The sequence below is a fragment of the Mastigoproctus giganteus genome, chromosome 4 (assembly GCF_048544385.1).
Source record: "Mastigoproctus giganteus isolate SK-2022 chromosome 4, ASM4854438v1, whole genome shotgun sequence".
Lineage (NCBI taxonomy): Eukaryota > Metazoa > Arthropoda > Arachnida > Uropygi > Thelyphonidae > Mastigoproctus > Mastigoproctus giganteus.
The window spans coordinates 236,412,263-236,429,540 of record NC_143578.1 but is presented as its reverse complement, the minus strand read 5'-3'; the positions used below and the strand labels follow the sequence as shown (position 1 = coordinate 236,429,540).

General features: G+C 34.8%; 1 protein-coding gene across 6 annotated transcripts in view; it reads right to left on the bottom strand.

Annotated features, from left to right (window-relative positions):
- The window catches only part of LOC150087516 (laminin subunit alpha lam-3-like), a 746,420-nt gene that overhangs the window by 290,477 nt on the left and 438,665 nt on the right, over positions 1 to 17,278 (bottom strand). For all 6 annotated transcript variants that reach the window (XM_090371226.1, XM_090371225.1, XM_090371229.1 and 3 more), the window contains one exon: positions 8,972 to 9,112. In XM_090371226.1, the coding sequence (XP_090227352.1) occupies positions 8,972 to 9,112 (141 nt within the window). The remainder of the gene's footprint in view (positions 1 to 8,971; positions 9,113 to 17,278) is intronic.

Sequence of the window (17,278 nt, the reverse complement as noted above, 5' to 3'; positions counted from 1 at the left end):
TTTATGACCAGTCTAACTATTTTACCTCACTCTTCGGCAAGCATAGAAAGAATCTTCTCCCAAGTAAACCCTATAAAAACAAAAGCCACAAACTCCCTTAAACCAGAAACTGTGAAAAATCGACTAATGGCAAAACAGGCGATAAATAGATCTAATCAAAATTGCTATACATGGAAACCTAAATCAGAATTGGAAAAAGAAGTCATACACGGAACTTGTCATAAAAGATATGAAGAACGTTTGAAAAAAATGAAAGAACTTCAAAAAATAAATGTGGAGGGAACTGAATGGGATGAAAATTCTGATTACAATTAAATAAAAGATATTTTTGCATGGTAAGTTTTATCTTATTTGTGTTGCTATACTATATGATGAAAACTAGGTTTTTTTTAGGTTTATTTAAGTTGCAATCTAAGTTTTTTTTAAATTTGTGAGTGGGAGCCCTGGTTCTGAGATAATTTATGACTTCTCTTGGTAAAGAGATGATGTCTCTTTTGAAGATAAATAAACCATAATAACAAACATGCAGTAAAGAACATTTACATGCAAATTCAATTATTTTTTAATTTTTAAAATAACTGAGGATGGAATGATTAACACAATTATGAAATAATTGTGAAATAATAATTATGAATTATGAAATTATTAATTATGAAATAATAATTTCAGATAAATATGAAATAATAATTATGAATTATGGAATTATTAATTATGAAATAATAATTCCGAATGAATGTGAAATAATTATGAATTATGAATTTATTAATTATGAAATAATAATTTCAAATAAAAGTGAAATTAAATGTTCTGTGAAAGATATATGGGGAATATTCTAGACCACTAATTCAGAATTGCAAAGTAATTGACACCTTAACTCCACATAAGGTCTGAGCTTAAATTGTGAGATTTACTGGATATCAAGATTACTAATGACTAAGTGGAGTAAGCTGTGTAGTCAACAACTGTGACAACCTCGCTCTAACAACGGTGATGTTTTTGAACTCAGCTTTGGAGTTTGTTATCAAATCTTCAAAAAGCATCTGCTGTGTCTTGCAAAGCTAATCGATACCTCAGAGTCCAAGGTCTAACTGTATAATGAAAGATGCCTTTGTTAGACAGTTAGAAATAGAGACTCCAAGGTAGCCATTAATACAATGTTGGAGTTCATTATCTAAAACTTGATAATGAATTCCTTAGGTGAGTTTAAAACATTTCTATTGTTAGAGTGGTTAAGTACAGAACCCACTTCATTTACTCATTAGTCATTAGGTATAATAGAAATCACTTGGAATCCAATAAATCTCACAATTTAAGCTAAAACCTTATGTGGAGTTAAGTGTAAATTACTTTGTAATTCTGATTTAGTAATGTATAATTAAGTGTACAATAAAAAAAAAAAAAAAAAAATATATATATATATATATATATATATATATTCAATGTAATATAAAATGAAAGTTTCAGTTGATGGATAAAAATAAAATTAATAAGCAAGATATGACATATGCACCAAAATGCACAAAGCAGCAGTAAAGGATGCAAAAGTATATATAAGTATATAAGAATAGATAAGTCTGATAAAATTTGCATAGATGGAGGTGAAAAATACACAAAATGCCAAGGACTAGAAGGGTAAGGATCATAGAAAAAAGAAGTATAGTAGGGTTGTAAAAGGCAAAAGAATGTTAATATCCTAAAAGTTATGATGAATTAAGAAAATTATGGGCTGAATTGCAAAGCCAATTAGAGGTGAGGGAGATGTAATATAAAATGATTAATATCAAATGATTAAACAAAATAAAGTAAAATAAAAGGTGGCAGAGCTGTCATCAGGTATGGGTGGGCAAATTTAGTTATAAGTCGAAAAAAAGGGATAGCAAAAATGCAAAATCTGATGTCAGCTGAAGTAAATATTAATACACGGTCAGATATTTCATCGGGGGGGGGAAACCACACTTGACCATGTCAGGTGTGACATGGTCAAGTGTGGTCAAGATACACTTGACCGTATCAGGAACTGTGTTTCTATATTTGTCCATAACAGTAGAAGAGAGGTGAAATAAAGCCAAAAAGCAAAAAGAATAAAATTAGTACATTCTCTTACAGTCTGGACAAGGTAGTTGCAACACATTGTCAATGATATGAAAATTATTAAGATAAAAATAAAATATAATTAAGTGTTTTCAGAGTGGAAAAAAAAGTTTTTGAATTATATGTAAATTTTTAATGTAATGTAGTAATGTATGTAATGTTTTAATATAATAAATTTAATGCAATCTACATATAATGTAGATTTTTATACATATACAAAACTACATATATACTACACTACACTATATTATACTACACAAAAAAAATATATAATATATACACATTACTACAAAAAAAAAAAAACCTATATACTACATATACAAAAATCTAGATACAAATTTAAATATAATTTAAAAACCTTTTTTCACACTCTGAAAACACTTAATTATATTTTATTCGAAATTTATTTTATTATTATATTTTATACGAAATCCACAGCATTTTTCCCTTCAGGAAGGGAAAAGCTGTGAATTTCATTTAATTTGTGTGTTCATCCAAATTTTTAATTGTGATTTTAATTATTTATTCTTATAAGCGGATTTCCAATTTTAATTATTTATTCTGACACAATGTCTTCTCACACTCATGGTCTTGCTGTATTTCAGTTTGATATGTTTCAGGCTGGGGGGCTTGGCTTTCGATTCCATTGTGAGTCAAATCGGTCATATCTCTACGTGTGAAAGAATTCATTAGATTATTTTATCTGATGGAACATTAGATTATTTTATCTGATGGATTTATATGATGGAACTGATATTCGGGTGACACTTAAGTCAAGTGGACCCAATTTCGGTGAAGTCCGGACGGTCTATGACAGCCAAATCCTCTGCTTGCACCTTCACGATGGTGGGACTGTTAGTAATCCTGGGTCTAACCTCCATGCACAAGTACATGGTGGGTGACCACCCAGGTGTGAACCAACGTAAGCAGGGGTTGAGGTGTGGCGCCCACACCACATGGAGGAATGCCGCCCCTCTATGTTACCAGGCAGTACTAGGTGGTAGATGACTCTCATCAACCGGTGAAATACCACCACTTTGCTTATTGGAGGCTTGAAGTGGTGGAACCCATGTTTAGTCTCTAGAGCTAAGTTCCGGCCAACCCTTCCCTATCTCTTCCATCATGCAGTATGATTGATGACTTTTGAGGTTATGATGAACGTCGTGGCGAGATCCAATATTCCTTACATTTCGAGGGTACAGCTCTAAAACGGTTTTCGCAGGCCGGCCGCTAGTTAGTACACCGGACCGGACCTATTGGTAACTCTCTAGGAGGCTTCCGGATCAGCTAGTGTATAATCTTGCTACCTCTACTCTGCCAGATAGTGACTGGAGGGAGTCCGAGTAGTGTGTATGCGGGGAGCATTGTCGAGGCCACGTTATGTCAAGGATCTGGGTATATTCTTACCACATGTACGCCATATCCAAAAATTTCATTACTTCATACAGCATGTCCCACCCACTTTTTCTTACTATTGAATACACCATGAATTGTCAAAATAATAGAGCAAGCTTATCTGCGAAAAGATCTAAACCTCCCAAGGACTTCCTAATTCATTTCAAAAATATACGTGGTCTTAATTCCAATCTCAACGATGTCCATTTCCACTTGCAGTCTTCCAAACCCCATGTACTTTTTCTGACTGAATCTCAGTTATCAGTTGATTCAACTACTTCTCATCTCAGATGTCCAAATTATTTGCTGTATGATTCCTTTCACCTCAAAGGTGGTACTTGTGCATATGTCCGTTCTGATATTCCCTGTCAGAGACTTGGCAATTTGGAATCTCCTCTCTTTGATCTTCTCTGGCTTAAAATCTCTCTACCTCATGGTGTCAAATTCATCTGTTGTCTCTACCGTTCTCCCAACTCCACTAATCACTTCGAGCTCTTTGACTTCCTCTCTTTGCAACTTGACTTTCTCCAGTCTAACTTTCCTAACAGTGAGGTAATTTTCCTTGGTGATTTTAACGTTCACAACTCCAGCTGGCTTCCATTTTCTAGTCACACCGACCCAGCAGGTCGAGATGCTGAGGCTTTTGCAATTACTAATGACCTAGCACAGATTGTTCATTTACCTACAAGAATACCGGACAATCCTAATCATACAGCCAATACGCTTGATCTTTTTCTCACGAACAACCCTTCTAAGTACAAGGTCGAAGTGAGAGGTCCTTTAGGCACTTCAGATCACAACTTGGTGATTGTCTCTTCTCCAATGGAACCTTTATCTCATGGCTATTCCCAACCTCGTATTGTTTGGCATTACAAGAATGCAAAATGGGATGACCTGCGAGACTTCTTTTCTTCTTTTCCTTGGTCTGATTACTGTTTCAAAACTTCTGATGTCAACGTTTGCTCAGATCGTGTCAGTGAAATTATTCTTGCAGGAATGGAATCCTTTATCCCACACTCCACTTTAAAATCTCGTCCTTTATCTAAACCTTGGTTTTCCAATAAATGTGCTAAGGCTGTCCAAGAGAAGAATGTTGCATATCGTAATTGGCTTGTTTATAATTCTTCGGTTTCATTTTCTGCCTACACCAAAGCTCGCAACAATTGTAAAGCAGTTATTAATCAGTCCAAACTAGAGTTTGAACAGGCTAAGAGTAGAAAACTTGCTTCTTGCCCTAATGGTAGCCGAGCATTCTGGTCTCTTGCCAAAGCTATTGGCCGCAACTTTTGCCCATCTCTGCTCCCACCTCTGTCCAAACCAGATGGTTCTGTTGTCACTTCAGCCAAGGATAAAGCTGACCTGCTAGCATCCCATTTTTCTTCCAGCTCATGTATTAATGATCTTGGTAAAACACCTCCCACCATTCCTAACACGCTCCATTCAATGCCTCCTGTGGTCTTCTGTCAAAAGGATATCAGAAGGATTTTGATGAATCTTGATGCTAAGAAAGCTCCAGGTCCTGATGGTATTTCTCCACTTGTTCTCAAAACTTGTGCTCCTGAACTTACTCCTATTCTTTGCCGCCTTTTTTCACTTTCTTATTCCAAAGGTGTTTTTCCTTCTGCTTGGAAATTTGCTCATATCCAGCCAGTTCCTAAAAAGGGTGACAAATCCCTCCCATCCAATTATCGTCCCATTGCAATTACTTCTACTCTTTCTAAAGTAATGGAGAAATCAATTAACTGCCAACTCTTAAACTACCTAGAAACCTTCCGTCTGATCAACGATCACCAGTATGGATTCCGTCAGTGTCGATCCACTGGTGATATTCTGGCTTATGTTACCCATTTATGGACTAAATCAATGGAAAGGTTCGGTGAAACACAAGTAGTTGCTCTTGACATCTCAAAGGCTTTTGATCGTGTTTGGCATAAAGGTCTTCTAAACAAGCTTCCATCTTATGGTTTGCCAACTGTTTTTAGTAATTGGTTATCCAGTTTTCTCTCTGATCGCTCACTGAGGGTGATGGTAGATGGCTCTCTGTCTTCTAACTTCTCCACTAATGCCGGTGTCCCCCAAGGTTCAGTTCTTTCCCCCACTCTTTTCCTCTTGTATATCAATGACCTTCTTCCATTGACCGGAAATCCTATCCATAGTTTTGCTGATGATAGCACATTGCATTCAACTTTCCATTTTGAGAAACCTTGTCCTGCTCAATCAGCTTCAAGTTCTCGAAAATCTGCTACCAATTCCTTAAATGCCGATCTTCAGGTAATTCTCCAGTGGGGCAAAGACAACTTAGTTGATTTCAACCCTTCTAAAACTCAGTCTTGTCTTATATCTCGCAAAAAGGATTCTTCTGCTCCTATGCTTATCTTTAGTGACACTCCGATTTCTAGGCAAAATGATATATCTCTTTTGGGGATTACCCTGACTTCTAATCTCTCTTGGCACAAGCACATTACAAATATTGCTTCCTCTGCATCTAAAAAACTTGGTTTTCTCTTTCGCTCTCGGCGTTACTTTTCTTCCAAACAGCTGCTCACTCTGTATAAATCGCAAATCCGTCCTGCCATGGAATATTGTTCCCACATCTGGGGTGGTGCCCCCAAAACCTCTCTCAGGCTTCTTGATTCCATTCAGAAGAGGGCAGTTAGGTTAATTAATGATTCATCTCTAACAGAGTCTCTCCACTCGCTTTCACATAGATGTACTGTTTCTGCTGCATGCCTCTTCTACAGATACTTTCATGGGCACTGTTATTCTGAATTGGCTTCTATAATTCCCGCTCTCTCTTTCAAAACAGTCCGAACACGTGCCGCCACCAGCCAACATCCATTTACTGTCCAACTTCAAACCCACAGAACCAACTTTTCATCTTCCTCATTTATTCATTCAACTGCCGTTTTCTGGAACAACCTTCCTTCATACGTATTTCCTGAAAATTACAATCTACAGAAGTTCAAGTCCAATATCAACAAATATCTTCTTTCGTCTTCTCAACCTCCAACCCAAGCACGGTACTAAGTACTATAGGTTCTAATACCTCTCGTGTTTGGGGTTCTCATAAAAAAAAAATCTGTTTATTTTATTTTATTTTATTCATTACATTTGGAGAGCATTCACTGGAAGCATTGTAAGTAAAAGATTGAGGTAATCTCTTACTCTTTAAATATATTGTAACAACGTGGAAATTATTGAGCCTTGCAGCTCTGTGTTTTTAGTAATCTTAATAATTTTCATATCATTGACACTGCATTGGGACTACCTTGTCCATACTGTAAGAGAATGTGTTAATTTTATTCTTTTTGCTTTGTTTTCTTTATTTCACCTCTCTTCCACTGTTATGGACAAGTACAGAAATGCAGTTCCTAATACATGGTTAGGTGTAGTCTCCTGATGAAAAACTTGACCATATATCAATATTTACTTCAGCTGACATCAGATTTTGCATTTTTGCTACCCTTTTTTTGACTTATAACTAAATTTGTCCACCTGATGACAGCTCTGCCACCTTTTATTTTACTTTATTTTGTTTAATCATTTGGTAAAAATCATTTTACTTTACAGTTCCCTCACCTCTAATTTGGCTTTGCAATTCAGCCCATAATTTTCTTAATTCATCATAACTTTTAAGATATTAACATTCTTTTGCCTTTTACAAACCTATTATACTTCTTTTTTCTACTACCTTACCCTTCTAGTCCTTGGCACTTTATTATTTTTCATCTCCATCTATACAAATTTTATTAGACTTATCTATTCTTACATACTTATATATACTTTTGCATCCTTTATTGCTGGCATGTTTTGGGTACATCTGTCAATACCTTGCTTATTTATTTTTATCCATCAAATGAAACTTTGATTTTATAATACATTTAATATATATATATATATATATATATATATATATATATATAAATTAAATAATGGCTTAAAATTTTAACATAAAATAAGAAAATAAATAAATAAATTGTTTTATAAATAAAAAAATAAAGTTGGTTTATTTTTATGTTAATTTTCACTCTACAGTTTTTGCCATACTACTGGCTTATGTTTTATCTTATTTTGTTTTATTTTGAATTATCAGATATATATATATGGGTATTCAATGTAACTCTATAAAGGTAATGTTTAAAGAGTTACATATGAAAAAGGTATGACAGATGCACCTAAAAGTGCAAAGCAGCATTAAAGGATGCAAGAGTAAATATAAGTTGTATTAATAAATTGAATTAAATATGCATAAGTGGATGTAATAGTTATACAAAGTGCCAGCAACTAGCAGGGTGAGGAAAGTCGAAAAAAAAGTGTAGTAGATTTATGAAAGGTGAAAGAATGTTAAAATCCTAGAGGTTATGATAAATTAAGAAAAATTATGGGCTGAATTACCAAGCCAATATAAAGTGAGGGAATTGTAAAGGAAAATTAGTACATCAAAATAACAACACAATGCAAATAAAATGGAAATAAAAATAAAAATTAAGATGAAAATGTTATAGCTGTCATCAGATATGGGGGGGAAACATATTTAGAAAATGATCGAATATAGGTAATGCAAATATGCATAATTTGATGTCAGCAGAAATAATTATTGATACATGATCAGGTATTTCATACACCTGACAATGTATCAGAACTGCATTTCTATACTTGTCCATAGTAGTAGAAGAAAAGTGAATGGTGGCCAAAATGATAAAGAAATTAACACTTTCTAATACAGTATGGAGAAGGTAGTCCCCAATGCAGAGTAAATTATTGAGGTATAAATAATTGAGTTAAAATAGAAAAATGTTAAAATGAATATGTAGAATTAAATCCTACAATAAATTCTACATATTCATTTTAACATTTTTCTATTTTAACTAAATTATTTATACCTCAATAATTTACACTGCGTTGGGGACTACCTTCTCCATACTGTATTAGAAAGTGCTAATTTCTTTATCTTGACTTGTTTTGGCCATTCACTTTTCTTCTACTACTATGGACAAGTATAGAAATGCAGTTCCTGATATGTGGTCAGGTGTAGTCCCCTGATGAAATACCTGATCATGTATCAATAATTATTTCTGCTGACATCAGATCATGCATATTTGCATTACCCATATTCGACCATTTTCTAAATATGTTCCCTCCCCCCCCCTTATCTGATGACAGCTATAACATTTTCGTTTTAACACAAATTCCACTTTATATTGGCTTGGTAATTCAGCCCATAATTTTTCTTATTTTATCATAACCTCTAGGATTTTAACATTCTTTCACCTTTCATAAATCTACTACACTTCTTTTTTTACTTTCCTCACCCTGCTAGTTGCTGGCACTTTGTATAACTATCACATCCATTTATGCATATTTAATTCAATATATTAATACAACTTTTTAACACACACACACACACACACACACACACACACACACACACACACACACACACACACACACACACACACACACCATATCCTAAATGTATACCTACAGTGCAAACACCAGTTTCAATATCACATTTTTTACTTCTGTTATTACAAGGACATGGCTCTGCATAACCAACAAGATCCAATATATCTTTACTGTTGATAAAGTCTGGAATATGTTTACGATAGTAACCATCTGCAGGATCCTGGTAAATATAAATAAGGTGAAAATTCATGAGTGTAAAGAAAATAAGAATTTTTTTTTGCAGCACAAAATTATTTTTTATAAATTGTAAAAAAATACTACAATAGCTATGCTTAAATCAGACATCAAACCAACCAGCAAACAAGCAGATATGCTTTTGATAAAAGAGTTAAGATCAAAAAGTTCAGGAAGTGACTTTGTATCTTAAAACTGCAACATCATACCAAGTTGTAAATTACTGTAACATACTTAAAGACTCATCTCGACATAGTAACACATGAATCACCCATTTCTCTGCAGTCAGATTAAATTAATATGTATCAGATAGAAGGCATTTTGTGTGTAATCAAACACATTTTAAAATAAGTGATTTTACTGGTGAAGTGAAATTTAATGCAAAATTTAATTTGCATTAAATTTTGTCCCGAATTAGGGAAAAGAAATCTACAAAATGGTAAAAACAGCTTTCGGAGCAGACGCTTTGTGTCATTTAAAGACTTTACTGTGGGTTACAAAGTTTTAAGAGAGTCTCTTGACTGTCATATACGATCTTCACTCTGGCTGCCTGTCAACTTCAAAAACCAATGATTCAATTTCTATTTTTTTGTGATTTGATTAGAAGTAACCAACATTTAAATATCCATAAAGTGAAACTGGTACTTCTTATGGAAAATTTCAATCAATTTTAACACCAGACACATTTAGGCAAGTGAAGGCAGATTATGAAAAATCTTTGGCAAAGGATACTAAGAGAAAAGCAAAAACTTCTTTACTTATATAAACTATAAGGGGATGAATCAGATTAGTCCACTTGATATCAATGGTTTGACTGTAGATGATCTTTCTCAAATAGCTCCCAAACTAAATAAGTATTTTGCATCTAAATTCAAACATGAGGAGTTATTCAAGGAAGAGAGGGCCAGATGTTTGTTGTTATTTGGTTTTTAGGAGCATTAGCAACTAAGGCAATATTGCTTCGGGGATATGCGGTGGTCATTCCCTGACCTTTCCACATCCTCCATATTTGATGGTCATGGGCTTGAACCTCGGTCTAATCAAGAAGCATGTGCTACGCACTGCTGCTCCTGCCCACCTGGCTATGGGGGTGTGAAGGGCCAGATGTTGATCAAACTCTAACAGGGAGTTAAATGATTTGGTAACAACTGAGAGCAAAGTGGAAGAGAAATTGTTGAAGTTAAACATAAGAAAGGCACCTAGGGTTGATGGGATCTATCCAGTTATATTAAAGGAGGCAGAAAAGGTAGTAACCAAACCCTTAGCCATAATCATGAGAGCATCCTTGAACTCCGGGGAAGTCTCCACGTACTGGAGATATGCAACTGTACCTCCAATTTACAAAGGGAGATCAAAGGGTGACAAGTAATTACAGACCTGTTAGTTTGACTTCTGTTCTAGAGAAAATATTGGAGTAACTCATTAAAGAAGCATTGCAGGATCATCTAGACAAGACTTCAGTTATAGCTCGGACACAGCATGGTTTTGTTAAGGGGAAGTCTTGTCTGACCAATTTCATTGGATACTATGATGTGGTCACAAAGGAACTGGATGCAAAAAATAATTTTGATATCCTATACTTGGATTTCAGGAAAGCTTTTGATACTGTTGCACATGGAAGACTACTATACAAATTGGACCAGTATGGCATTAAGGGCAAGTTGCTACAATGGATAAAAGGATGGTTGAGTGGGAGAAGATAGAGAGTGGTGATCAATGCGTACTGCTCTACGTGGGCTAATGTTATTAGTGGTGTCCCTCAGTTTTCGGTGTTGGGCCTATTGTTGTTTTCTTTATTTATCAATGATATTGATGAAGGTATATTAAGCTTAATGTCAAAGTTTGCAGATGATACAAAGGCTGGCAGGGTTGTTAATAACAGTAATGACAGTATGCTGCTGCAACAGGATCTGGAAAAGTTGGGTAGATGGCTGAGAAGTGGGAACTGAAGTTTAACATTGGCAAATGCAAAGTATTTGCATTTGCCAATGTTATATGGGTAGCAGTAACCCCAGAGAAATGTACCAACTGGGTGGTGTTACACTCAGAGTAGTGGAGAATGAAAGAGACCTTGGGGTAATTGTGCAGTCAGATATGAAGTTTTCTGAACAGTGAATGGATCGGTGAAATGGGATTATTATTTTGCATCATGTGCCTCTACTAATACTAATATCAGCCAAGTTTGTGCCTCGCATCCATACTGATGATCACAGAGAACATCAGTGAGTTCTTGTAAGTCGGGATCCTTTCAACATGCTGCTCTTTTTTTTTAAATTAAAACCTCAAACGTGAAAGTTATTAGGAACCTACAGCACCCAGACTTTCTTTCTTCTATCATTACTGGTGGCTATTGTATGTGTATGGCTAAGACTCAGTGGAAGACTGTCTTCTAAAAGCCCCCCCCCCCCAAAAAGTAAGACAATCTTGATCAAATCTGGAGATATTGCTATTTTTTTTTTTTTTTTTACTCAGGGCAATGTTTATTATGAATTAGTTCAAACGGTGAATATGTGATGTTATGGGGGGGGGGAAGAGAGAGAGAGAGAGTCGGAAAAGTGGGCTTCAGGAAATTTGTGCTTGCATATTGAGAAGTCATGGTGTTTCATATGAAATATTCCATCGCTGTAGTCCTCATCCACTATCCTACCCAACAAATTTAGCTCCATGGGTATTTTTTTTTTTTTTTTTTTTTTTTTTTTTGTTTGTTTCCCAAGCCTGGGAAACACAAGGCAAAATATAATAAAAAAACACTGAGGAAATCATTCAGAACATGACACAGGAATTAAGAGTTCCAAAGTGGCCTATTAGAAATGGTCGGAAGTTACAGAAGCATTGGAATCAGCATATACAGTGTCAAGAAGACTACTGTTAAGGCATACACAACTGTAGGCCCTCTATCCTAATAATTGCTAAGCTTCATTTCCCAATTATTAGTTTAGTACCCAAACTTTAAGGTCACACCTTGTATAACTGAGTTTCTCCATGCATTCATTTTCTTTAACCTTTGGTTTTATTAGCAACAATAAAGGAAGACTTTGCTTGATATTGTAGATGTGTCCCTATAAAACACCATATTAGAGGAAACAATGTTAAAGTGAAACAGGTTTCCAGTAAACACAATATTATAAATTGGTTTCACATTTCTCAGACAACTGATCAGAAACATATTTTTTGTATGTATGTATGTAGGTAGATAGATATATATATTTTTTATTTATTTAAACATGAACAGTAGATACATTTTCAACAACAGCTATTTACATTTTATGTAAAAAAAGCAAAAGGAAAAAAGTAAAGAAACTTTTTAGAGAGAAATATAAACATTTCAATTTCACTGAATTAATAACAGTTCCTTGGCATTGGGTCAGTCTCGTATTTCACACATTGAGGGTGATGGACTCTTCAGTGATGGTGAAGAGGTGACCGCCACTGTTCCATTCGCTGTTAAGATGATCCACAATTGATTGATGGATCAATGGATGGATGGATAGATGGAAGGAAGGAAGGAAGGAAAGAAAGAAAGGCTGAAAGCACTTCCAAATGAAAAATGCATAAAAAATTTATGGAAGCATCAAAAACAAGAGGTGGGTAACTTTTTGCACATTGCAAGCACTAAAATTCTAAAAGTTAGCTGATGACCACTTTTAAGTAAACAGATTATTCATCATATCATAAAATAATTATACTCAATATTTCATAATATTCAGTTGATATACAGCAACAGCAACCATTGGTGTAAGTAACACTATAGTTGCTGTTGATGTTTTTAGACTTTAGAAAAAAGTCTAAAAACATCAACAGCAACTTAGATCATACTGCACCAATTGATATGATACATTAGTTCAAATGATTTAAAATACATCTGTTTATGTCTGTATGTATTCGCAGTGACAGTCCTAGGATTTTCTAAAGGAGATGGAGACTAATACATTGTAAAATTACTGATATTTTGTAATTTATTTCTTTTCTGAAGTACATTTCCTAGCCTCCCCCCCCAAAAAAAGGATTTTCTTTAAATTTTTCGGAAGCACTAGCTTCCAAAAAAAAAGAAAAGAAAAAAAAAAAAAAGATATATATTAAAAGGTTGATATAGTAGAATTTGGTACTGTAAAAACATTGGATTAGAAATGAGGTAACAAGCTGAGTAAGTTAAGGTGCAGTCTGAGAATGACCTGTAAGTCAAAACAGCCCAGGTAACGTGCAAAGGCCAAGGCCGGCACTGTGGCAAAACCTAGAAGTACATTATATATACAATATAAAGTGAAAGTAAAGCAAAATGAGATAAAAGGTAGTAATATAACCCTATGTTTTCATAACCCTATGTATTAGCATAAATTGTAATGAACTAAAAAACATAAATTGTAATGAACTAAAAAAGATAAATTGAAATATAATAGGGCAAAATTATAAAATGTGTTAATTATGGGTTAGTAGATATATTGAAAGGGACTTTATCGAGAGCTAACCCTCTCAATGTATCAGCCCATAATTAAGGCAGCTATCTGTTTCTGTTGTCATCTGCACGCATAACAATAATATTAATAATAATATGGTACCAAAGTATGTGAGGTAATTTGGAAGTATTGTAATATATGGGCCAAAAGCTGATAATAAGCAAATTTAGATTAGTAGTTTATGGGTGAGATGACTATTAGCTCGACAGATAGCTTAGTAGCATAAAGAATACAATAGAGTAAGAGTTCCATCCACTGTTGTTTATCTATATTATCTATGTTGAATAGGCAGCATAGGCTAAAGGAAGGAGAACGGAAATAGGATAAAGAATAGCAATAGTACCTCAATCCCCCTCGAATTGCTCTAATAGTTCATGAGGTATAAAAACATAGGGTTATATAGTATATAGCTAAAAGTATAGAAAAAGGAAGAATACAAATGTACGTGGGAAGAAACCGGGAGCGTAACCACTTTGCTTATTGGAGGCTTGAAGTGGTGAAACCCATGTTTAGTCTCTAGAGCAAAGTTTCTGGCATCCCCTCCCCCCCCATACTTCTCCTTCAACCCATGCAAGGTACTAAGTACTATAGGTTTTGATACCTTTCGTGTTTGGGGTTTTCATAAAAAAAAACTTCCCATCCCTTAAAGAAAGGGATCCTGGTTTATGGTTATAAGTATCACATCATATAAGATCTAGGGGATATACTGTAACTGAAAATAGGAAGCTGAAGATATAGTAAGGAATTGGCATAATATAGATAGAAAGGACCAAATGGTTAATATATATGACAAACTCCTAGTGAAAAGTATATACATGTAAGTGTGCTTACCACCGGTGAACGTGAAGTTAGAAAGACCGAGAAGTGGAGCACATGTATTATTTATCCGATGCTGGTTGATGTAGACGCTGCCTGGGTTCGGGAGTTAGTGAAATAAAATCAGCAACAAAACCAGAAAACAAAAAACAGTAGCGCTCTCTGGAATCTAGGTGGAAGAACTAGCAAATTATATATGTAATTTACTTGTAATAGGCAGTGGTGTAAATGAAGAATGGTAGATAGTTCTCTGGTGGAGAATAGAGCATATAGCAAATAAGAATATAAAGCGATATAAAGAAATGTAAAGAAATGTAAAGAAATATAATGAAATTAGTGAAATTTGTTCCTACCCATGAAGTAAATATAGGTACTACTTTTTCAATGAGTGTAAGCTATATGTGGCTTACTCCATGGGTAGTGCCTACTATCTACATATATACAAGCCCTGTGAAGATGAACAAGTCAGTGATATCGAACACTCAGTATAAGTGTATCTTGTTGCTAAAACTTTATCTGTAATAATATATGGGTTAAGGTTAATGTTATGTTTTTTGTTGATAGCTATCAATATAGCTTTATGTAGGTTTCGTGTTATAAAGTAGTATGGGAATCCGTTGTTAATTAATTTGGATTTGAAATCGATGAGTGTGTCTATTATGTGATCTACATTATTGCATATGTTGATCCTTCTGATGCTTTGGGCCACTATGATGTTACTATGAATGTGTTTGGAGATATTTGAGTTCCAGTTGGTTAAGTCTATGGATTTGAAAGGTTGGGCCTATTGATCACGATCAATAGACCCAACTTCTGATTTTATTAATAACCTTAAGTTATCTATGATTTTAAAAGTTATAAATAATGCTTCGCCTAACATGGATATACATATATATATATACACACACACATTTTTATCACAGGGGAACTGTAGCCTCTTTTTTTCCCTCTGTGTGTGTGTGTGTGTTATTCTGGGATTTTAAAACCACAGAGTAACTTGGAGGGGGGGGGGACTACCAGCAAGTTACTGCATATAATTTCATTTATATATTATATATTTGCTTTCATTTCACAACATCTGATAACAAACCAAGGATAAAAACTGGTATTTTTATTCTCTTTAATATGTACACAGTACTGAAACACACTAATTTTTAAGTAAATTAATGTGCAATGACTCACATTCATTTAGCATATACCCCTTTGTTTACTGTATAAAAATCTTGAATCCCCCTCCGTCCAAAGAAATATTACATTAAGAGGTTTCATTGTAGTTAAAGTTTATTTAGCAGAAGTGAATGTAATTCTTGAATGATGAAACATCAAAACAACATTATGTAAGGCCTCTCAAGAAGACAAGATGTGGTGATAAAAGGTCCCAATTTTTGATATTACGTAAGGAGCTTTTTAAGCCATTTTTATTATAAACCTCTGGTTGGTTAAAGGCAGTCTGTTATTAAAAAAAAAATGTATGGTGTCTTTAATGCACACTTTTCTTAAGCAGTTTTAATGTAAATTTTAGTCCTTTTGGGTGGTAATAGCTGCATGAAGTTAACTTTCATTTTAGTTACCTTAAACTTCATGCAGTTATTACAATAGAAATATTTGTTATACTAATCTAACAAAAGCAACAGCAGTACTAATTTATTTTGAGTTGTGGTCTTGGAGTCACACACAACTACACAAGAAAATCAGAAACAACAGTGGTCAAAAAAACCTATCCTTGGGAAACGCTACTCCAGACATTACACCAATCTGAAGAATATCCATTAATCAAAACCCTCTGCCTTAAGCCCTGCAGCCAACCAGCAATCCACCTTAGAATCTTTCCAGTAATCCCAATATGTTCCAGCTTATAAAGTAACCTCTCATGATGGACTAAGTCAAATGCTTTACTAAACTCTAAATAAACTGCTGAAATTTGTTCCGCACATCCAGCTCATGAATAACTGTGTCAAAATAGCCTACTAAGTTAGTTAAACATGATTTTCCCTTAAAAAAAACCATGTCATGTGTCCTTCATATCTATTTAAATGCAGATGCCATATTTATTTAAGGGCACAAAGGGTGATATTGTTGTACACATTGGCACTAATGATATTAAGAGTAGGAGACCGGCAGAATTACTTAACAAGTACAGGTCACTGTTGAAAAAAAGCTGTGAATTAGGGCTGAATTTGAAAGTGTCTGCAATTCTGCCCAGGCACGATAGGAGGGAGTATATGATGAGAGCCTTGTCAATCAATTCGGCCCTGGAAAGACTGTGCAAGTCTCAAGGAGCAGAATACCCTCGTAGGATCTAAATTGAGGGGCCCATCAAGCTCTCAGCTGCCCACATCAACACCAGAGCTTGCACTTGACCATCATGCAACACAGCAGCAACCCCCAAGGCAGAATGCGCTGGTCCACAGGAACTAGTAGTTGTTGGTGACTATTGTCAGGGAAATGGGGAACATGCTATATAAAAAGGATAGGTGGAACAGGACTAGGGTATGTCTGCCAGAGGCAAATGTTGATGACATTGTAGAGCGGATATCACCTTTTAAGGGCACAAAAGGTGATATTGTTGCACACACATTGGCACTAATAATATTAAGAGTAAGAGACTGGTGGAATTACTTAATAAGTACAGGACACTGTTGAAAAAAAGCTGTAAATTAGGGTTGAATTTGAAAGTGTCTGCAATTCTACCCAGACACAATAGCAGGAAGTATATGATGAGAGCCTTGTTAATCAATTTGGCCCTGGAAAGATTGTGCAAGACTCAAAGGGTAGAATATTTTTCAGCCTGGTCTGTACTTGTAAACAGGAGAGACTACTTCTACAGGGATGGGATACACTTAAATAGAAAGGGTGCAAGAATATTTGCTGATGCTATCGAG